This window comes from Thermobia domestica, chromosome 12, assembly GCF_964235325.1.
Source record: "Thermobia domestica chromosome 12, izTheDome1.hap1.1, whole genome shotgun sequence".
NCBI lineage: Eukaryota > Metazoa > Arthropoda > Insecta > Zygentoma > Lepismatidae > Thermobia > Thermobia domestica.
The window spans coordinates 177,017,757-177,043,011 of record NC_137465.1 but is presented as its reverse complement, the minus strand read 5'-3'; the positions used below and the strand labels follow the sequence as shown (position 1 = coordinate 177,043,011).

Genomic DNA, 25,255 nt, shown 5'->3' with positions numbered 1-25,255 from the left:
AGACACTAGCTCCAAACTTAAAAAATAATCCAGAGTGGATTTGTGTAAAACAGTGTCTTATATGAAATGTATTATAAATATTAGTTTGTGTGTAATTTTTAAAACAGCTTTCATTATGTTTAGAAATTGTCCAGCTAAAGTAGATAAGTATTTCTACAAAGTGTGGAACCAATGGTAGATGCATAAATTGAATACTTTCTTAATGCAAAACGTGCTCCATTTCGTCACCATTCCCAACCCAGCTTCCCAAACGTTCCTTTCTATTTCAATGAATTATCTTCAAAATGTGAGAATCTAAAGCATCCTTACGATTGTTATATCCTTCAGATTCTATATTTGTTCAATATGCACTTCTGTTTTCAAAACTTCTCACATAATACATTCCATAGAGATCAGGAGAGCCTGGTGCTCGCTCTCTTCACTCAATCAATTCCAACGTCCAAAAAAGCATACAGCCAGCGGAAAACGATCTGTAAAATAAGGTGCTACCATTGTTTCAGATTTTATAGAAGCCCTGAAAAAGATTGTCTCTAAAGAGAAAAAGTGATATTATATTTAATGTTTTACGTTTCGCAAATCCACATGAAATATTTACATAACGTTACTATTATTTTAAAATTTTTTTAAAGAAGTAATCACTATCATTTATTTACTTAAAAGCTATCAAACCTTCAAAATTGAATACTTTCCCGACCGAAAATAAATTTCTTTATCGTAGTCTGTATTACAAGATCTATCTTTAGACAGTTAATAAAATAAAAACTGTGCAATATTATGAACTCATTATTCTTAAGTACTACATACCTCGGCTTCAGATTAGAATTAAAAGAAGTAATGTATTCTGTTTTTTGTAATTTTTTTAATTGGTTGGTTGATCAATTTAGAGCTTAGTGCCCCTTTCAGCATCGGGGCTATATGAGATGTAGTCCTACAGCTTAAAGGTGGAACCGAACCACATGAGCTCCACTGGGTATCAAACCCGGATCTCCCGTGCCAAAGGCGCGTAAGCTAACCACGTAACTACAAAAGAAATCTCTATAATTTGATTAAGAAAATAACTAGTATAAAATTAGGTGGAATGATATAAATGTATAAAATAAGCACACAATATTTCCAGGACTGGGTAAGGTGCTACCTTCTGGCGAGTCCCGCTCAAAATAATTGAATGTAAAATGATATTTATATTCACATTCACTTGTAGGAATATTCTATCCTAAAATGAAATGTTACTTAATCTGGTCATTTATTCTAAATGAATGAAAATCATTCTGAGCCGTTCACTGTCAACTTCTATTGAGTAAAAAATTGGCTGTCTGTGTAATTGGAGTGAAAACAGAAAGAAATGCATTTTTGTGTATGTATAGTTTAATACTCTACCAATTTGAAAATAGAAGAATAATTTCATAACTAAACCATAGGAAAATAAACAAAATTATATTTGCGAAGCCATTTTCTCAATTTTGAGTTTCTATTTATTCGTTTCGTTCTTTCTCTCATGTTCTGTTTTATATCCATATTGTCGAACCTGAAACCACTCTAAAAGATAAAACTCGTTTTATGTAAGTTTTAAGTGATTTGTTGACTAGTTTATTAAAATTTAACGTCCATTTTCATCATTGAGGCTGTATAAGACAAGACGCACTGTTTAAAGTAGGATTCGAACTATTATCCCCACTGGGAATATTAAGATGAATACGAACCTAAAAGGTGTACATATTATGGGAACTTATAATGCCTAGTTTTACGTAACTGAGCTTAAGTGAACCGCAGCTCAGTGAAAAGAGTGAATTGAGTGAATTTTACGGTCTTTTAAATTGTGAGTTTGAAAAAATGAAAATGAAATCTTTGAGTTTTACGTCGCACGGTTATGCCGGTTAGGCTAAAACAGACGGTGATGATGAGTGATGAATGAAATGGTGGAATGAAGAAAGTGGGAGAAAACGGGAGAAACCCGAGAAAACCCACGCACACGGTGCTTGTCCACCACAAAGTTCAAAGGACCCCAAGCACCAGAGGTTAACGCTCTACCACTGAGCCACCGCGGCCCCAATTGTGAGTTTGAGAACGATTTAACAATTCAAAGAATATAAAGATATATCTGGTAGAAGATAATGAACTTTTCCGTATTATTTTCTCGCGTTTTCTGGTTAACATCGAGTTTTTCCTTAACTTTCTCTCGTGTTGCACGTACAGGTCTTGAAAAAAAGATCACAAAGTTTAGCGAAATAGGTCTTTAAAGTAACTAAAGGAAAGTACTCTAATAAACGTGGATCGTAATGCATCCTTTTAGAACTATAGGCTGCTAACAGTATAATAATAATAATAATAATAATAATAATAATAATAATAATAATAATAATAATAATAATAATAATAATAATAATAATAATAATAATGTATATTCATAAAAATACATATAACAATATATATATATATATATATATATATATATATATATATATATATATATATATATATATATATATATATATATAAAACAATAAAAAATTCATAAAAATACATGGGGGTCCGCATGAGCATTAGGGGGGCACCCCACGCCCCAAGATCGGCGCTCTTTCCTAAGGCGATTTCGGGAGATAGATTAGGAAGATTAGTTATCATCACTAGAATTAATGCCTCTGTCCACTTGAGGTTTTGTTAATAGATATCTTTTAAAGAGAAGGTCTGTGAAGAAAAGGTCAGACATTTTTTTTCTTTCCAAACCAACTTTGTGTCTTCCTGATATCTTCCTTCCATTGTCTGGTGGTGATTATATTTCGGACACAATAACACACGTTCGGAATTATACAGTAGTTGCTTACACGTGAGGGTACGAAACCGTACACTATTGTTTCAATTTAATAATTTGGAGCGGATAATGATTATACTGAATATGAAAGTGCTTTGCTCTTTGTATTAGGACAAGTAAAGAATTGGAGGTTTTAATTAAGCGCGATTTTAAACTCTTAGTGTACAGAGAGCCGAAGGCTTGAGCGCAACAGTTGTTAATAATAATAATAATAATAATAATAATAATAATAATAATAATAATAATAATAATAATAATAATAATAATAATAATAATAATAATATGAAATATGTTTATTGGAAGCAAACAGCATTACAGCTACAGGTGCCCCTAAGAAACAAAAAAAAAAAAAAAAAATGTTTTTACAAGCATAGGGCGCATGCAAATAGAATTAACAGCATACAACTGATTATACAAAAATAGACGAAATGGATAAAATATTAGTTCAGAAAAATAACACAAAAACATGCAGTATCTGTTACAAACTGGAAAATACAAAAATAACAATAGTAAAAAAAAAATAAGCATATTTAACATGCATATAGAAAAGGTATACCATATAGGATAAATATACAGTATAAAATTCAAAAATAGATTATTATTAACCATGTAGTTGTAACAGTTTATAAAATATTGAAAGAGAAAAAAAAGTTCAAAAAGACATTATGTAGCTGCTAATACAATATGAAAATAAATATTTCTAAGTTAAACACTTCAGGTAAAATACACTGAAAATAAGGCTAGTAATAATGACGAAAATAAAACAAGCATAAACAAATTCATGACACAAATAAAAAAATCCATGACCAAATTTAAAAAAAAAAGTCCAGTATACGTAGTAAAGAAGGAATTAAGCATAGAAGAAAAGAAAAGATTATAGGAAAATAAAAGACGAGAGAATAATAAAAAAAACCTAACAAAACATAAAAGGATCTTTCAAATGGCACCTTACAAACTTTACAAAATGACCTCCAGAAATACAACAAAAATAAGAAACAAACATGTATATCTGTTCAGAATTAAAAAGGTTCTTACAATTTGATTTTTAAAAAATACAATATATATATATAATTTTTATATATAATTTTTTATATAAAATATATATAATTTTTATTGTCGGAGATTTGCGATAATATATAACAAATCCATACAGTATTTAGAAAAATACAAAACAAAATTAAGAGAATCAGTTGCAAGTCTAAAAATACTAAGACATTTCATAGTTTATTTAAAAAATTAAAAAAAATAATTCACGCACCTTCTTGAAATTCTTATGAAACAAATTAAGAACAGGATACAAGTTATTAGCTCTTTCTATACTTTTATATATAGAAGACCTAGTTAGATATTTACTAATAAACGGAATAAATTTCCTAATGTTTCTGTGAGGAATTATTGAAGAGAAAAAAGTTTTCCAGAACAAAATCTCCATGCAGAATTACATGAACAAATTTCAAGTCAAAGAGCCGACGCCTGTCAGACAGAAGGGTAAAATTAAGATCCATCCTTATGTCTTACAAGCTCGCCTCTCCTATTTCTTTAAACTTCCATTTTATCCAGGCTAGGAATGAATTTTGAACTGATTCAATCGAAGAACTAAAATAGTTTGCTTCACTATTCCAAATTACCGTACAATATTCAAGATGAGACCTAACATTAGTAAAATATTAGTAATGTTAGCTGAAACACTGGTAACACTATAGCACGACCGAACGACGTAACCACTGTGAATGGCTGACTAACTGCTCACGGTGTTACCAGCCCTAACCGGCTAAAGTTAACAGAAAATAATAATAATAATAATAATAATAATAATAATAATAATAATAATAATAATAATAATAATAATAATAATAATAATAATAATATAAATTTTGCTTTGTATTGAGGAACTAGAGTCCGGCAGTGGTTAAAACTACCACTTCTGGCTTCAACAGAAGGATAAGTGTGGAGATAAAACCTACTCTTGAGACGTTTAATCAATATCAATCTGTTTCTCTCCCCTTTTATTGTTTTTGGTCTATTGTAACCCAATATTGAAATCAGGAACAGTAAATACTACATTTCGGGTTTGAAAAAATCTTTTAAGATTATACGTCGTATGCCAAAGCACTGCCTCATTTTTTTCTTTTAATGTTGGCTAGAAAAGATATAATTTTTATTGTCGAGGAGAAAAAATATGGAACGGGAAAATAATCTGATTACGTTCAGCCAATCAGAATTTTTGGTCGTTTTCTAGCAACGGATTTTTTGCCTATTCGATAGGCTGCAGCTGTGGTTGAGCTGAAACCTGAGCAACAATGCTGACATGCGCTGTCGCTATTTTGGAACTAAATTCCTAGAGAAAGCAGTAATATTTAACACTGGTGTTTAGTTTCGTATTTTACGTTAACTTTCCATATAAACAAGATTCACATCTAAATATACATATCTAAAACCAATTTGCAAAAACAAACATGAATAAACTTGAGCCCACGTGAAAAAAACGGAATTCATCATGACCAAAAATTGTACAATCCAGTAAGTGTATACCATTTGTGACAAAACTGAGAGATGATTCTTTCTCTTTTGGTTCTTTTTTCATGTACTCCGAATTACCTCATAATATTTGGTGATGTTGCTTTTACCCAGAGTATATACTTGCTTAGGATACTGATAACATGTTGCATTTGTATACTAACAACTATTTAATCCTATTTTGAAATTATATGTAACCATCGACTTCCAAACTTAAAGACAGATGTTCTGGTTCTGAGAAATCACTAACAGCAAATTTGGTTGTTTGTTGTAGAAAAAGAAGAAGAAGAAAGACGCCGGCGAAAAGAAGGAGAAGGGAAAAGAAGAAGCTCCACCACAAGCAGCAGCAGAAGAAAAGAAGGAACCAGAGAAACCACCCGAACCAGAAAAGAAGCCTGAAGAACCGAAACCAGAAGAATCGAAGCCACCAGCGCCACCTACTGAAGATGAAGAGGCGAATTTATCCCTCGAAGAACTGGCGCGACGGAGGGAAGAAGCTGAGAAAGCTTTACTGGAGAAGAAAATGCTGTTGGCTGAAAAGCTGCTGGAGTTAGCATTAGAAGAAAAACGAGAACGGGACCTGGAAAAGGAAAGAAACCGTCCAAAATATGACCCATCTCAGTTTGAACCACCACCGGAAGATGTGGATATTTTAAGCCAGATTGATGAGGAAAAACTACAAGAGTTGCACGAGGTACTTTGCTCATCCTTGGTCTGTTTTTTCAATCAACTTTAATTATTTTCAATTTTCATACGTAAGTAGAAAACAATCTTTATAAATTAAAATTAAGACATTGGTCTAATATTTCATTTACGATTGCCGTTAATTTGATTTTAAAGGCAATGATAATCTAATATTTGATTTATCATTATCGTTAAATTGATTGTAACAATATACTTCAGTATTGTATCAAAAAAGATTTTAGTTTTCTCCCTCTCCAATCTATTAAAATTGAATTAACGGTTTACACCTATTCTTCCTAAAAATCACAAGGTGATTTTATATTTATTTGCATTCAAATTTCAATAATTTGGAAGACAAGAAAGGCGGGAAACTAATTGTATTCATTTAATCTTACAACATAATTACACTTGAATTTGATGAACTACATTTTTGAAAACTAATTCACCAAACTACAGCAAGATTAATGTTTTGATAATAACACGTTATAAAAATATAACCTAATGTTTCAGATCGTCAGTTGAACTTTTGTTTTTTCTTTCATTTTAAGAGAATTGGCTATGGGACGTAACGTTACGTTTCGTGTTATTTTGATATTAGTAATACATTTTACTTTCTTTCTTATATATATATAAAACTAAAGTTTGAATCAATTTTTTTAAAACAATTTACTACTGGATTATTTATTATAACATTTATATAAAGCTGCTGTTTGTTCATGATACATTTGTGACATGATTTATATGTGTAATCCTGTTGAAGCTCTGAATAAAGCGTTATATGAAACTGAAGGATAAGCGATATACAGGGTGTTTCAAAACAACACCGACAACGTTTGGGAGGTGATTACTGACAACGAGATAAGACAAAAAGTATAGACCCACCTTGGTGCACAAATGCTTCCTTCCGGAACATAGGCTCCGAAAACATGAATAAAGGAACTTTAAAGGCCATAGCTCCAATACTATGGGACCTACCGTAGTCGGGTCAAGACTTCACTTAGGAACTAGTACGTGCCCTATCCAAATATCCAAGTTTCAGAATCCTGCAAAAATTTTTAAAGAGGTAGTTGGTGAGTACTTCAGATTATATGCCCGTAGCTAAACTACTTCTACAAAAATTGTTGCGTGAGTACCACAGGATTCTGAAACATGTATTTTTGGATGGCGCACATATTAGTTTCTAGGTGAAGTCTTGACTCGACTACGGTAGGTTCCATAGTTTTGGAGCTATGAACCTTTAAAAGTTCATTTTTTTCATGTTTTTGGCAGCTTATAACTCCGGAAGGAAGCATTTGTGCACCCAGGTTGGTCTATACTTTTTGTCTTATCTTGGTGTTAGGAATCACCTCCCAAATGTTGTCGGTGTTGTTTTGAAACACCCTGTATATCTATTTCATTCCTATAGAGTTAAATATTTTATATCATTTTATTCACTTTTACTCACAAACACCTATATAAATAAAGTGCCTTGAAAACGTGAAAAATAAATAAATGAAATTAAACGTATCACTACCTCTTATGCCTGAAAAACAATTTTTGGATATTTGAGCCTCTATTCATCCGTTTGTATATGCAACGGCAAAAAGCTATGCCGCTAAATGTATTCAGACCCAACGTTAAACTTATATATAGAATTTAACTTAACGTCTAAATGTAATTTCTCGATGGAAGTTTCCAGTTTAACTAAAAAATATGGGTAGTTACTGGTAGCCGAAGAAACATCATTACTATTAAAGAATTAATAATTAAAACTATCTTGTTGGAATTTCATCAGTAATTCACTAGTAAGGTATTTGCAGACAACATAATGATTCGGGGAAGAGTTGAAGTACAAAGACAACTGGATTCTTAAGACAAACGTACAGAAAATTATGGCTCTTGTATAAGTTATGAGAAAAATAAGCTCTATTTATTTCAGGAAACAAATACTAATTACAAGGAAATCTCTGAAAATAGCAGAAACTTTCAAGTACTTAGGTCCGAAAATGACGGCAGATTCTCGAATCAGATAACAATTTACTAGAAGACTACAACAAGGAGAAAAAGTTGCAAGGCGATATTTTGCTCATATTTGATATGCGATTGGAACGTACTTAGGAAAACTGAAATGCCTATACAACAAGTATTTCATAATAATCTACATTGCAGATACATGGATAATGTTAAAAAGAGGCGTTTGTGATACTGTAGCATCCTTACTTTGCAGCACTGAATAATAAGTGCGGTACTGTATGTTCAACACGTACACTCAAAATTTGTAATAACCTGATGTAGTGTCATTTGAAAGAATAAGAGTTTATATTGGATATGCACCACTATTAATCTGGGGTCTATTTCTCAAAGCTACTAGACTTGTGATGCTAATGTAAATATACGAGTGTGTGTTTTTCGAACTTACAAGAGTAAAATATTAGCTACAAGTCAGTGGACTAGTGTTACATTTTATTACAAAAATACTAGTATGGCGCAATTAAGCTTTCAATTTACTAGTAAATATCCACAAGAGACCGGAGATTCATACCACATTTGTATAACTTCACAAGTATAAATAGCTTGGTGTTCTTCCAAGAGAAAGAGTCTAAAATCAAGTGAAAACTGTGACCAATCGACTGTAAAAAGAAAAAAATGTTCACTGATTTATTTAATACTGTCAATGAAGGAAAAAAAAATAGTTGATTTTTTTCCTTAAGCAAAATTAATGTGTACATCCCAAGGGGAATGCTCAAGCAAATTAATATATTTAATACTGAACATTTAATTTACATTTGATTTTTTTCTACGCGCCTACCTATGTATTTTTAGAGCGTTTGTATGTATGTATGTATGTATGTATGTATGTATGTATGTATGTATGTATGTATGTATGTATGTATGTATGTACAATATGGCGCTAAATTCGTTGTACAAAAGCAGAAGAGTGATTCCTGGGAGTAAAACAAACAAAAAAGTTCCAATAAATATAGGGCAAAAACCCCATCGTTTACGTGTTATAGGCTGCCAAAATCATGAAAAAATGAATTTTAAAGGTTCATAGCTCGTTTTTTGTGGGACCTACCTTGGTCGGGTCAAGACTTCACTTAGGAACTAGTATGTGCCCTATCCAAAAATGCGTGTTTCAGAATCCTGAGGTGCTTCCACCACAATTTTTATAGACGGAGTTTGACTACAGGCCTATGATATAGAGTACTCTCCAACTACCTCCATAAAAATTGTTGCGTGAGTACCTTAGGATTCTAAAACATATATTTTTGGATAGAGCTCATACTAATTAGTTCCTAAGTGAAGTCTTGACCCGACCAAGGTAGGTCCCATAGTTTTGGAACTATGGACCTTTAGAATTCATTTTTTCATGTTTTCGGCAGCCTATAACACGTCAACGATGGGGTTTTCGCCCTATGTTTATTGGAACTTTTTTGTTTGTTTTACTCCCAGGAATCACTCCTCTGCTTTTGTACAACGAATTTAGCGCCATACTGTATATATATATATATATATATATATATATATATATATATATATATATATATATATATATATATATATATATATATATATATATATATATATATATTCATTTTCATTTCTCCTTTTCTCCATTATCGAGGTGGCATATAAGCTGCACAGTCATTGGCTTTTAATCATATTATCATAAGTTATTAAATCATTCAGTTTTAAAGAAAGTCATACATCAGTCATTTCCAATTAGGCGATGTATGACGTAGGAGCACGGGTTTGCGGTCAAAGGAAGGACTGTGAGGAATATGTGGAGCAAAGGAGGGCAAGAGTCGAGGTAGGGAAATGATATAACACAACTGTTGGCAGTGTATTAATAATCATGGATCCACGTGTAGTGTATCTGCAAAACCAACAACTATGCTATTTATGTTCTTGTTTTCCTGTCACCTATGCAGTTTTTAACGCCATGTTTGATACATACTCCTTATTCTCACTGCGTAGTTTACTGAAAATGGGAGCAGCGAATTGTGACGACACAAAGCGTCCAGTTGGAAATGATTGTCATACAAAGTACTTAACATGAAGAAAAGGACAAAGGCGGCATGGAAACTACAGATTTTTTGTTTTTATGTAACACTACAATAAAACACTAACAGAACCTAAGCAACAAAAACAAAAGCACTAAGAATAACATAGCGAAAAGTTCGTCATCTTGTCATCACACACGCATCACTTAGCAAAAGCCGCACAGCGTCAACTTGTTTTAGAATAAGGCGCGTGCCACTAGTTTTGCTACAATCACTTCAAGTGTTTTCAAGACTACATGCATAAACAAATGAGTAATATCAACCCGCGACTTAATCCGCAATGACTATAGTTCTCAAGTGCAGTGCATTTTATCACTTAACTTGCAATATTTACTTATATTTTTCTCTTTATTTGGACAGGCTTTCACATTATTTGATGTAAACGGAGATGGCGTAATAGACAAAACTGATTTAGAATTAACCTATATGACTTTGGGAAAGATGATGAGCGACGATGAAATTCAAATAATGCTAAATGAGGTAAGTGAAGTATGACTGTCTTATGTTTCTACTGACGTACATAAGATAATCGAAGTACAGAACGTATATTAGTTCATTCGTTAGAGTCGTTTTGCAGTGCACGTCGCTAGTGACTGCAAAACACCAGTAGTTGCCATTGTAGTTTTACGGTTGAAGTTCTTCATTTTGCAAAAAGGAGTGGGAAGCTACGAGCCTGCATGACTAACGATTTCCTCCATCGCAGGTTACCATCTCAGGTCTCCTCTTAACAAATTGATCGCCTTGGAAAAATAGAATCCCTCATATCATAGGCCTCGTGCTACACACTCGCTTATCAGTGTGTGGCGTGTACTGAACAACAAATGAAAGCATCCATTCAAGTTGCAGAAGGTAGATGCCTTATCAGGGATGTTTTCAATGGTTTTTCCATCAAACTGTTGCTATACCGGACTTCCCAGCAGTGGTTCTGTAAGCCAACGAGGTAATATTCACAAAGTCAGACACGCTTCACAGTTCCATGTGTGAAATAAATCTTCATTCTACTCTCGTGCAAGACCCTCAGTACAGCTTTGTATTACGTGTATGGTGTGGGCATCGTACATGACCATTTGGGCCGTATTTATTATCTACCCACCTTCATGGAGCCAATTTCTTATATTTGTGAGAGACGTCTTACTGGAACTTTTACAGAACGTGCTATTTGCAACTAGGCAACGACTGCGGTTCGTGCTCCATAACACACCTGCACATTTTGATTTGAATGTCGGAATATTGCTGAATTAAATATTCACAGATTGATTGATTGCTCACCTGTCATTATAGCGTTAGATTTATTAGTGTGGAGTGAAGTGAAGCATATCGTGTAGAAGGCTCTTGAGGGACTCTCTGCTTATATTTTTACAACTAAAGCGTTAATCTCAAAAATATAAGGTATGTTTAACAGTATCGGGAAAAACCTGATTCATCGATGTTTCTTGTGTTTCGCGCTTTGGAAAATTCCTTGCGCACTTACTATGCAGTCTGATTTTTGCATCGTTAGGCAGTCCATGTTCTATTACTTTATGTCTGTCTGTTGCTGCGACTGTCTACGAATTGTTTTCTTGTCACTATTCGCTCGAAAGTTACTTTGCCAGTTGCTAACGCAGTAACGCGAAAAAAAGAAAGTAAGAAAAAAAATCTAACTTTTTGTTGCATAATTGTGTAAACACCTGATCTAGAACTTTAGAAACATCGCAGACATATAAATGAAATGTGATAGATAAATTGTAGGGGGGGACAATATATCCTCCGATTTGATAAAGCGTTTGGGAAAAGAACTTACAGTTACGAATTTTTCATGTTGCATGATAAGTTTTATATTTTCTGCCAAGCAGTTGTTCAATATTGATCCGTCATGTGGCTGTCCGGCTGTGTTATTGTCAACAACCACTTTGATTATTTTGACAAAAGAACTAGTGGTCGAGTCAATGCTGGTGTTAACTTTTAGAAAGGAAGAGTAAACACTAGAAAGAAAGAGATACTCCAACAGAAAGTAACTATAACGACAGTTGTAATAGTAACTGGAACAATAGTAAAGATAAAGAACAATTAAAATAATAAATTAATCAGGGATCTTATTCCGTATCAGTCTTTGCAAAAATTGTGGAGCGTAACGTAACGCAAAACATCCAAAAATCAATTATGATTGCTATGCCTATTATTGAAAACTAAAACGCAGATTTTGGCGCAAACCGTTACAGAATGTACCACAGGTGTAGAATGTAAAATAGTTGACAGTACCATAATGTTGGAAGCTATTTGATTCTCTCTAGTATTCTTTCTCTATTTCTTGCTCGTCAGTAGATTTCGACAAGTCCTTCCTGGCTTGAAAGTTAAGTATTGCTATTTGGTGCCTTAAATTTATATGTTCTATAAAGTAAGCACCAAAAAATATCGTATCAAAAAATAATAACTAAATAAAAAGATCACGTAGAATATTGTTGTTCGTAGATAAGGTATATGAAAGATGTAATTGACAAACAATTTAGAAATAGTTAGGCTAATAATGTGAAACTAATCATTACGCGAATTTTCTTCATTCACAGGCTCCGAATCCTTTGGATTTTGAAGGATTTGTAGTGTTGCTGGGACACAAAGCTATAGACTTGGATTCCGAAGAAGTTCTCTTAGAGGCACTGTCTAAATGGGACTACGATGGAAAAGGATTTATTTTAGAAGATAGGTAAATTACCTTGTAATATCAAAGTATTAAGTTCTCAATTTCTTCTACAGCTATTTATTCTGTTTTATATCATGGTTCGCATCGAAACTAAAGATAATTTTACCTCGCTTCGAGATCTTGTGTGGAAAAAGTACCTGACAAGCGAAATAAATTAACTGATTTGCTTTTAAATATAGGCAAACTCAAATTATTAACACAAAAATATAGTATTTCTTGAAGAAAAATAATTGTCTTATTTTCCTAACTTTTCTACCAGGTTCTTTCACTATATGCTTTGCAACTTTTTATTCTACGTACAGATGAACAGTATTCATGTTATATGAGAAAATGTAAACTAGAGATAGTATCAAAGTCAAATGCGTGGCACCAGAGACATTAGGATCTAGTGGTCTACCACTACGATTTGGCACATGCATGAAGGGCGTGCCCGCTGCCGTTTGGCCTATTTATTGGACCGGTTCCGTCAACTGAGACACCCGGTCCGTATTCCCTCTATCTTGGACGTAGTGTCCGCCTGCACGAAGTGCACCGTCAGGATTTTTGTTCCTTAACCCTGACTCGCCTTAGCGATTTAACCCCTATTCTCTAAGGGAGCGGAATACGCCCACTGCGCGGCCAGACCGAAGTGTTAAGTGCCTACCAGTTACGTACTGGTGAAGGCAGACCGCTAGCGAGCCGTCCTCCCATGCTCTGCATGCATGGTACTCGATGTTTCGGGGAAAGCTCACCTCCTGCCCATGCCCGCCGTTTCCCAGATTCCTAGGATTGGCTCCCATGAGCTACTGAATTTCACGGTATGACCACAGTGCAGCAGAGTCTAACCCGATCCGAGAGCCCCAGACGATGCCCAAGGGGGCTTGTCCAATCCCGGCCCTGCCTACCTCTACCATTCCACGGCAACCGCCTTCGCGTGTAGAGGTACCACATATACGTCGAGATGCTCCCGCATCTCATCTCGGATCCCATGGTACGTGTTAAGTCACCATTTGAGTTTGACGCCAGCCCTTACGCCACAGAGCTTCCTCCCTTTCATTGGGATCAGAAACCATTGCCCAGATTTCTGGGATCAGGGACAGTCGAAAGCATTAGTGTTGATATTTCACATATCTTCAATTGTTTGCAAATTGTTTTACAGTTAAAGTCCAAATTTTCGCTTATTGCCAAGCATTACCAAGGACAGAAACGAAAAGAGAAGAAAGAAAACAAGGTGACAAAAGAGAGCTCTTGGAACAAGGGTTCATTACTCTCAAACTTCTGAATCATCCTTTGTAAGAACAAACAATAACTTAACAAAAGAGTGAACGAGAGAGAAGCTGGAATCCATCTTCAACACTTTGACCTTTGAAAGTAAAGAAAGAGATCAGTACTTGCAATACACACATAATTAATCCTCGTTATACGTAGCCATATTGCCAGGAGATTGTAGATAGGATAGTAATGTAAACGTGCTCGATTGATTATTATTTATAGAGCTTACGCTCATTGTTTTGAGTGTTTGAGGAACAACCATTGCTCCATGTACCCAATCCTTTCTTACCTTCTTTTTAATGATTTGTTTGACCTTGTTAAAGCTGGGCGTTTCCCAGCGAAACCGTGCAATTTAAAGCGAAAGTTATAAGTAAATTCTCCTCAGACGTTCATAATCATTATTCATAAACAAAATATTTTTAAGAAATACCATTTACTCTAATATATATATATATATATATATATATATATATATATATATATATATATATATATATATATATATATATATATATATATGTGTGTGTGTGTGTGTGTGTGTGTGTGTGTGTGTGTGTGTTTAACAAAGAAAAACCGATTTGGGCGTGGGAAACGAACTACTAACCAGAATAAAGTTAAAACTTTATTAATAACACTTTTAAAAAAAGTACGTACTTCCGCTAAATGCTTCATTAGATACAAAGGGGACGAAACAGAAAAAAATAAGGAAAAATAAATGAACAAACAGATGAAAAGTAACTGTGAAGGGTCCTGGGTGCTATCAAGGAACTCAGTCATGTGATAAGTGTCACAAAAGTTGAAAGTAATGTGTTCCAAGCGGAGGAAGATAAAACTAAGTGATCGGTAAGAGTATTTGATAAAAGAAAGAAATGTAGGGAAAAAAAACCTACACTTGATAGCAAATTATTTTAAATAAAAATAATATCTAACGAAAGCAGACACTTATTATTAATATCTTTGTTAGAGTTTCGGGAATCTATTCTTATCTTCAACAGACTCATTGTCTTATTTGTCTATTGAAGGCAATGATATATTGTCAAAACTATAACATCAGTACCAACAAATGTTTGTTTTGGTAAGATTTTATTTTTATTTAAGTTATACGTAGTTCCAAAGTTAGAGAAAACGATAGTCCAGTTGTTAGAGCGTTAGACTGACATCCACGTGGTCACGGGCTCGATTCCCGGCCGATGCTTCCCAATTTTCGGCGTCCACCCATCGTCGTGAGGCAAACTGGGTAGTCACGTGAAAGACGTGATGGCGACGCAGCGCGCTGACCACGTGTTCGTCGCTAAGCTTGATTCAGGAATATATCCTTATCTTCAACAGACTCATTGTCTGCCGGTCGCCAGCAGATGGCGTTGGAGCGGCCGAGGTCTACAAGAGGCTGTTACGCCAAGTGGTTCAGTTTTGGTAGTTCTAAAATTAGAAATGAGTAGTATTTAGATAGTCAATTATGAATAAGAAATGAAATGATGAGAGGTAATACAGTACGAAAAGCACCTACTAAAAGTAATAACCGTAATTTAAAGAACAAAAACAAACATGAAAAATGAAAGGAAGTGTTAAGTAGGAAACGGTGGAGTGTAGTTAGTTGAATTTTATAGATAGTTAAGACCAGGAGAACGAAAAATGAAATCTTTAAGTTTTACGTCCCACGATTTTGCAGGTTAGGCTAAAGGAGATGGTGATGATGAGAGATGAATGAAATGGTGGAATGAAGAAAGTGGGAGGAAACGGGAGAACCCCGAGAAAACCCACGAGCACGGTGTTTGTCCACCACAAAGTCCACACGGCGCGAGCTGGGATCGAATCAGGGACCCCAAGCACCGGAGGTGAAAGCTCTACCACTGAGCCACCACGCCCCCCAAGACCAGGAGAACGACTCGCTGAAAGGATGGTAATATAGACATATTCATGAGAGGATCTAAGAGTCTGGGGAAAACATTTTCATGATACAGAAGGTGAGGCCGAACGAACTGTTGTGATGGGTTACATGTTCTTGGACAGATAGATGGAGAATTTGGACGCTTCAGAGTATCGATCCATTGTTGACATAGATCGAAAAAGAAGTTGGTTAGAGTTTCGCAATATAAAAAGCTGAACAGTGGGTGTACGTTAAGTATGTAAATAAGATTGGAAGAGTAGAAAATACTGGATTGCTGAAAAGTATATTATTTTTGTGATTGAACGTTGAAAACTAGAACTGATGGCAAATATAGGACAGGTTTTCCATTTGAATTTCCGGTATTTCTTCAGTAGAGCCTATGGTTTTAGGTTTCATAACGAGGGTGCGAAAGTAAACGATTTTGGGAAATCTTTTTCGGTTTCAGTCAGGCGGTGAGCTTTAACTTCCACCACCTGAAACACTTTCTACTTTCTGCTATGGTTGCATCCTAAGATGATGATGTCTACATGGACTCCTCACAGCGATTTTTCTGTTCTATATTTTTCTTCCTTTTCCTTAATTTTTTTCTTTCCTGTTAAATGAAGTATTTAGCATGTAGTGTACTTTTTAGTGTGATTTGATAATATTTTGCAAATTCTGCAATATTTATTCATTTCCATGCCCGCTTTGGGATTCTCAAGTTACAATTACACTGGTGCAAACGCATTTCTGGATACCTAATGGGGATTCACAGATCTGGTTCAAATTTGATACACAAGAAGGTAGGTGGTAGTAATCCCAATAAGTTGTCCGTAGGACATCTGAAAAAATGCTATACAGTGTGTTCAAAAAATCATACAACACTCACCTTAAAAGCAAGCATAATCACTCCGAATAGCATACAAAGCATTTGTTTCGCCAACAAGGTATGATGACGTTCTTGCTGTAGTTGAACGATGATCGTTGCTGGAGTCCGGCTGGCAGTTAGGCACTGTTCTACCGTATTGTGCATGTATTCGATAGGTTCAGCTCCGGAGACAGAGCAGGCAGAGTATGTAGGTTTTTGCCCCATACCAAAACTCCAGATGTGGATCCTGTATGACGAGTAAGAATACACGCTCAATTTTCCCACTCATCTGTACGTTGATAACACGGCGTACAACCGTTACACTGTCCGAAACAGAGACAGTTACCACCTTATCGCCAAATATCACTGCCCTTCATTTACTTCTATTGTTGTTCCGACACAAGTGTAAGAGCTATTCGAGAGGAACGCGGAAACGTAGGTCTAGTTCGAACAACGTTTAGTGTTCATGCGCTCACATAAGGGACACGGTAGCTCGAATTGTACTGGGTGGTTGGTCGGTTATATGAAGTTTAGCGTCTCTTTCAATACTGAGGCTACACGTAAGAAGACTTACAGCTTAATGTGGAATCCGAACCACATGAACTCCCATCGATTGTAATAGTGAACATTTGCCTGTCAGTTAGGGCGATATGAACGATCTTTATGTCTAAGTGTTCACCGTGCGTCGGGGGATATTGGAGGAATGTCTGTTGTGGGAACACTGTGTCTCCGTTGTGTACACTATTGGCACGATGAACTACTGACACGTCAGTACTAATGTAAAACGGAAATTCTGCAGAACGACCATCCTGGGTCTCATTCAGTAACGGTCATCGCAAAATTAGAGGATCACAACGCAATGCTGATAATGTAACACGTAATTATAACTGGTATTCCAACCATTGCAAATAAAATGGGGACACAGTGCCTTAGTGGTAGAGCGCTTACCTCTAGTGCGTAGGGACCCTGGTTCGATCCATGACCAAGTAAGTTTGTGATGGACAACATTGTGTCCATGGATTTTCTACAGGCACTCCCATTTTCTTCCACTTTCTCATTTTACCTATTATTCCATCATCATTCACTTGCCTTAATCATCCGTCTCCCTTAGTCTAAAGGGCATAATCATGGGATGTTAAACTCAAAGATTTCATTTTATTTTTCATTTGCAAATTGAAATGCAAAATTTGCTTTGCATTTATGCAAATCGCTAAGGAATGGAGCCCCAGGTTTCTCGCAGCTTTACTCTATGGCTACAATTGACGTCATTTAATTGCACAATAAGCGTTTGCTGACATCGTCCTGGCAGTACAGCTGCAAACTGAGATCCACAAACTATAGATTTATATATACAACTACTGTACAGTCGTCGTATTTTCCGACATCTTCGAACTATTGACCTTTATGACACATGTTCTGTGGTGCGAATTTCGTTGAAATCAGACGATGTAACGGAGAATGAGTTTCCACCAATAAATTCATGATGTAAAACATAAGACTTCAGCTTTCTGTCCAATTTTTACTTTTGTTATCTGAAATTGAAAGTGTATTTGTTTCTGAATGTCATAAATTTAATAAAGGAGTATGTGAATTGAAATTAAATGCCTTGTACCAGTTCTTAGTTTATTAGTGAAAATAAATAATAAATTCTAGTATTGGTTTCTTAAAATTTCTAATTTTCTTATTATTATTTCAGGCTCAAACATGACTTAATGGCTTGGGGAGACAGATTTACATCGGAAGAGGTAAAACAAAATATCTTGAACTTTTATAGCAATAAATTTAGTGATAAAAGATATGTGTTAATATTGAATTTATATTACTTCAAGAGACCTTCTATGTTAGTTAAGACGATCAAATTTAAAATATCTTACCTGAGAGTAAGTTTTAATTTAAAATACACTTATAAGATCTACTTTTCTTGTTAATCTCACTCAAGTTGGCTCCACAAACAAAAGCTACTTAACACAATTCCTTGTTATAACTTTCTTCACAGTGAGGCGATATAATAGTTGTACCCCCCCCCCCCAAAAAAAAAAAAACTCATCTTAATAGGATGTTATTATAATTGCGTAGATTTATTTCCTAATCTAAATGCCAACACTTCATTAGCATTTTTTAAAAATGAAAAGTGATGATAGAATTTATATTTTCAACTGCTTCTGCAATCTTAAACTTGTTTATTGAGGAAAGAATAGATCATGTTCTATGTAGCATGAATTTTGTGAATAAATTTAACTTCCCAGAATACTACTACGTAATTTTTGTCATTATAAAAATGATCTATCTTATACATTTATTACCACGTCCATAGTTTTAGCTTTTATTCCTGCTGAAAGTTGAAAATGTGCTTTGTAATAAGTAGGGTTAGGATCTTGATGATTTTGCATCTTTTTTCTGGATTAGTATAAACATTGCTCGTTGTGTTATAAATCCTGTTTTATTAAAAAGAAGTAATTTAAGACAAACTTGTTTGTGCATTTTTTTTTTTTTTTTTTTTGCGTTTTTTGCCCATTTCTGTGTATAAGTGCATTTTTTTACAGTTTTTTGGGCATTTTACATGCATATTTAGTATTTATTCTTACTTCTAACTGCATAATTGTCATTTTTCCTATAAAAACAATAAATTGAAGAAGAATGCTTCCGCCTACACGATTCTAGTTTGAAGATTCGTTGGAGTAGGCGTGGCCAATGTCCGCAGACTGCAGTCTCTGGAGATTAGTCACATGAAACGAAGGAGCGAGAGTTCAGTGACCTTGGCATTCACTGTTTTGCCGAGCTGTTGGTAGACGCCTAATTCTGCAGTTTATCTGGTTAAAATGCCGAAGATAAAAGAGAGTACTGCTTCCAAGCTTAAAGATTTGTGAGTGAACTTGGAGGTGAAAAAGTATTTACAACAGATGGAACAGATGGAAGTGTTCTCTACTGCAAGGTGTGTAATACGGCAGTTTCAGCCGAAAGAAAATTTACCGTTGAACAGCATGTTTCAAGGGACAAACACACACGGGGACTTAAGTTACGTGCGAAACGAGAGACAAACGCCGCGCAACAACTTCTCCCGCAGTGTGGTACATCCAAAAATAATTCTTTTTTTTTTTTTTTTTTTTTCGAAGATCTGTGCGAAGCATTTATTTGTGCGGACATTCCGTTGAACAAAGTGGACAACGTGACATTGCGTGCCTTTTTGGAAAAATACACTTGTAAACCCCTCCCCGATTCTTTGACATTAAGGAAGAATTACGTGAACAAACTTTACGAGAAAACAATGCAGTGTATTAAACAAGAAGTGGACGGAAAGAAAATATGGGTGTCCATGGATGAAACGTGAGATTCGGAGGAATGCAGGAGGGTGGGCCGGGTAAAACATTTCTTTTGAATTGCGAAGTTCTGGAAAAGGTCAATTATTCCACGATCAGTAAGTTATTTGATAAATCAATGCATATCTTATGGCCTAATGGCGTCCTTTATGAAAACGTGCTGCTCTTTGTAACCGCTGCTGCACCGTATATGGTAAAAGCAGCGAACTCACTGCAGGTGCTATATTCGAAAATGATTCACATTACGTGCCTCGCGCATGGTTGCCACAAAGTGGCTGAAGAGATACGTGTGCAGTTTCCTGATGATAAACTCATAGGAAGTGTAAAGAAAGTGTTCAGTAAGGTCCCATCACGTGTAGCTGCTTTTAAGTCTGAGCATCCTGAACTCCCTCTACCACCTAGCCCCGTTCTTACCAGGTGAGGAACGTGGCTAGAAGCCTGTAAATACTATTGTCAAAACTTCGAAGCTGTGAAGAAAACGATAGACTCTTTCGACCCCTCCGAAACTTCCGCGATTCGAACTGCACAAGAGATACTGGCCAATCCTGAAATTCAAGGTAAGCTTGTGTACATTCAATCTAATTTTGGATTTCTACCAGGTGTGATCACTTCCTTAGATAAATCTCGAGAAAAGTTGACAACTTCAACTGACTCAATCAAAAATGCAGTAAGTGCATTAGAAAGTGTTCCTGGGGAAGTAGGACTGGTAGTGTCAAGAAAAATGACAGATGTATTGGGGGAAAAAAAAAAACCTCAGGTACCATGTTTTGTGTGCGATAGTGGACACTCTTTCAGGCAGAAAATTTGTACTGCCCAAATTAGAAAGTGATCTAGGAATAAGTCATATGGTCTATTTCGAATATGCTCCGGTGGTTTCTGTAGAAACTGAAAGAACCTTTCAATGTACAAATCGTTATTTGCAGACAACCACCATGTATTCCAGTTCGAAAATCTACATATGATTTTTGTTGTTTATTGCAACTCAGTGTTACGTGCCTCTTTTGAGAAAAACACAACAGAGTAGAAACACGTGTATATATATATATATACAGTGGCGTAGGGAAGGGGGGGCCCGGAGGGGCCGGGCCCCCCCCCCCCCCAAAGAGATCCAACAATGTACTTTAGTACTTTGATGTTTGTAATTTTTTATATATTTTTATGTTTATATATTTTTTTGTTTGTAATTTTTCTATATGTACCTATAACAGCACTTGGCCCCCCCCCCCCAAACACACATCCTGGCTACGCTACTGTATATATATATAGGTAATACACTAATAAACAGTAACGGATGATTCTCTGTGAAAGCATTTTTTTTTCAAATTATAGTGCGTGCATAATTGCATTTTTTATTTTGCATTATCCCCGCATTTATAGTGCAATAAAATCCTAACCCTAGTAATAAGTGTATCATATCAATAAGGTTTGACTAAAAAGTAGACTGTAATTTACAATATAAGGTTGGAAAACTGAATGTACGGCAAATCTTGTTTTTAAGAAAATCGTAGAAAAGTGAGCTGTCACAGCGTGTGTAAACATATACAGTGTGTTTGAAAAAGAACTCCCTTGCTTTAATGTGTCCTAGAATCTGTACAAAGTAACATACACTATTCTAGTTTGTGGTGTTTGATTCCTCAGCTCTCCAAGTTTGGCTACCCTGCAGTTGGCAGGTCTGCTTGACCTTGAGACGGCACAGTGCTGTTTTTTTCCCCCTCTGTTTCCTCAGTTCAGTCCAGGCAGGCGTGCAGTGCAGAGCAGCTCAGCAACAATGTGTACTACGCAGCAGAAAGCACAGTGTGTTATTTGGTTTGTGAAAACTGAGTCAGTTATAACAGTGCAACGTAATTTTAGACGTCAGTATGGTGGTAAACCACCTACAGCAAAACTATCCGTCATTGGCTAAAGTCTTTCAAGGAAACCGGTAGTGTTTTAAAAGCAAAATCACCAGGTACACCGAAAACTTCTGAAGATGTTGTTGAACAGATCCGTGTTTCTTGTGTTCGGAGCCCGCAGAAGTCATTGGCCTAAAGGTACTGCGTATGATGTTGCGCGTAAAAGACTTAAGTTGCGCGCCTACAAATGGCAACTGTTACATGAAATTAAACTTACTGATAAAATCGAAAGGTATGAGTTTGCTGCTGACTCTCTACACAGAATTGATGATGATGTCATTTTTTAAAGAAAAGATTTGGGGCCACATAAAAAATGTTGTGTATAGTGAAAAGATCAGATACATCAATCATTTACGGGAAATAATCGTCGCGGCAGTTGGGATAGTTATACTTGAAATATTGATGAATACGTGGCGAGAAGTGGAATATCGTCTCGACGTGTGCAGGGCTACAAATGGATCCCGCGTTGAAGTCTACCAACATTAAACAAAGCTTGAAGGAATTCTCTTTCATGATATGTACTCATTGATGTAAGTTTTCATTCATTTCCCAATTAAATTTATACTTAAATCTAGGGAGTTCTTTTACAAACACTCTTTTTATATATTGCAAATTTCTGGCAGTTACACCTACAGTATTATTATTATTATTATTTATAATAGGAATGAAATAAGCACATATTTTTCATAGTGTACATTGACTTTGGTTCATATTTTATATAGCATATCTCAATTTTGATAACTAATTTCAGGCCTTATATCCATCCCCTCTGCGTAACAATATAACTTTAGTTCAGTTTTATTTTAAGTTGTTAACTTACGCAAGTGTTCTTAAGTAAATATAATGATATGAAGGTACAAGGTACCCAGAAGTAATGAGGACAAAAAAGAAAAAGGAAAATATAATAACTATTGTATTGTAACCAAGGTGGTAAATTACGATATCTCGAATAAAATGAAATGGTTTTCATGTTCCCAAAAATTAGTCGGATTTACCAAACATTACACACTTACTGCACCTCTTTTTTTCTTAAATTGAGGCAATAGAAACATCCGCAGAAAATACCACACTATTTGTATATAACCAAACTACCAACACCTGTGTCCTTACTTACGTGTTGAATAGACTGATAAGAGTTTTACGTTGTTTTTTCTTTCAGTACCGAAGCTATATGAGACTTGACTTATTGGGTAAAGTAGGATCATTCTACGTGAGGTAAGTACTCTCCCGGAAGTCGAATCCGAGACTACGTGCACAGAAAGAACGAGTGCTAACAACTTGACTACGATGGAGAACTGTACCCTTCTCTAGAATCAAATCTCTGATCACTCGCACTAACCAGTAGCAATTTCAACTGCGGGACAAGGTTTATACCATATATTTGAGAAGCAAGGAGGCTCTAGTCTCATCTCAGCGTATACAAGCTTGTGATGAACAAAACCGTGTCCGTGTTTTTTTTTTTTTTTTTTTTTTTTCAGGATTCATCCGGTCCCTCCACATTCTCATTCTAAAATTATTTCATAATCAGTACTTTCATTAATCGTCCGTTTTCTTTACTCTAACCATGCGACATTGAATTAAAGAATTCATTTTAATTTTTACAAATTTGAGGACATGTCCTTCATCGTTAATGTATTCTTGTCCGAATCTCCAAATTCAACGTAAAAGATTTTTTTTTTTTTTAATGCGCTTTCTTTAAAAACAAATGAAACAAAATAAAACGCAAATGGTACTAAAGTAATTCTGTTTTAAAAGAAATTCATCTTGAAATATTGAGATTTTTTTCTTTTTTAGTATGGTTTCACTTACTTTTGTTAAATTTTTAAAGAAAGTAGATTTTCAAAGTATTATTTTTCGCACGATTTGCTTATTTTATTATTATTTTTTTTTTTTAAAAAGAAAGCATTTTCGATTTTCTTTTTCAAGCATTATGAAAAACGGTGAAAATCTGAAATTTTGTTCGAACTTGTGAATTTTAATCTCTGTATATTAGATAATTTTGCTTTACTCAAGAGTAAAGATTCTTGCAAGGCTGATATCGATCTTTAAAATCAAAAACGAGATCTAATCAATAAACTTGTAGGTACTCACTTTCGCTTTCACTCCTCAATATTTTTATTGATCATTATTGCTAAAATTTATTAATAAAAATATTATGGAGGAAATGTGAGTACCTGAAGATTATTGACAATATTATTGTTCAAGCGCTACACATTACAAGAAATCTATCTTTAAAAATATATAAAAGTAACAATAGAATATTGTATTGTTAACCGACTTATGTCACTATGCAAACTTTCATCACTGTATGACGTTGGGAAATGAATTAAATATACGTTGCAAGATTTGAGGACACGGTTGTATTATATAATAACAAGTTAAAGAAAAGCATGTAATAACGAAATTTTAATTAATTTTTGATTCATATTATTATCGAAATGAGACCTTAAAATTTCCCCTATTTTTCCACGCTTTTTTATTGACTTGCCATGATTGAAATCAAATTTCTTAATATTCTCTTTGCCTGTGATTACTCTGAAAGAACAATATCTTAAATTTAGTATGCTTAAAAGATATTTTTTTTTCTCTTGTAGGTAGAAATTGCATTCGAGGACGCCCCAATTTACTCACGAGAGGGCAAGTGGATGTTGAACTATATTGAATTTTGCAAGATGTTGTCTGGTGTTCGAAAGAAGTCGGAATAATTTCCTTCTTTATAATAAAAAGAAAACTTAAAAGAATGTCTCTGTGTAACGAAAGAACACTTTGGCTAGGGTAGTTCCTATTGGCAGAACTTACAGTACATAAATATAGCAAGTATTTATAAATATTTTTTTCCTACAGTTAACTATAAAAGACAGCACAGACCATTTTGAAGATGTTGTCAAAGATTTATCTATTATTGACACAAAACTTGTGTAAACAACCTTTTCAAGAATGTGTATTAGTAGTCTACTTTCTAATGTAAATTACTTTATTAAAACAGGTACGTTGGAAGTTGATTGGAAACATGACACAATTACTTGATAACATTCATATGAATGAACTGTTGAATTATTTCTACACTATTTGATCCTTATATGTTTCGAAATTTGTATGTATGAAGTAAAAAAACAATTATGAACTGAATATTTGTACATTTTATTATTTCTGGCTTTTCCTTGAAATGTTCACCTGAACTTTATCTTTCTTTTATTTTATTTATTTATTTTTTAAATTGGCATTGTACTCTCATCTTTAAACAGCATTTACAGACTTTTTAAGAAATGCCAATATCTCACACATACCTTAAGCTATGTCCAGAATCTGTATAATATATTGTGTACGTTT

The 25,255-nt window shown here is 34.7% G+C and overlaps 1 protein-coding gene across 1 annotated transcript in view; it reads left to right on the top strand.

Moving 5' to 3' along the window:
* Nucleotides 1-25,054, top strand: part of LOC145666853 (myosin regulatory light chain 2, smooth muscle minor isoform-like) — a 69,147-nt gene extending 44,093 nt beyond the window's left edge. Inside the window, exons 2-6 of the mRNA XM_081734432.1 lie at nt 5,601-6,020; nt 10,414-10,533; nt 12,597-12,733; nt 18,413-18,461; nt 24,520-25,054. Of these exons, the coding sequence (XP_081590558.1) occupies nt 5,601-6,020; nt 10,414-10,533; nt 12,597-12,733; nt 18,413-18,461; nt 24,520-24,630 (837 nt within the window). The 3' untranslated portion in view covers nt 24,631-25,054. The remainder of the gene's footprint in view (nt 1-5,600; nt 6,021-10,413; nt 10,534-12,596; nt 12,734-18,412; nt 18,462-24,519) is intronic.
* Nucleotides 25,055-25,255: the final 201 nt, after the last annotated feature.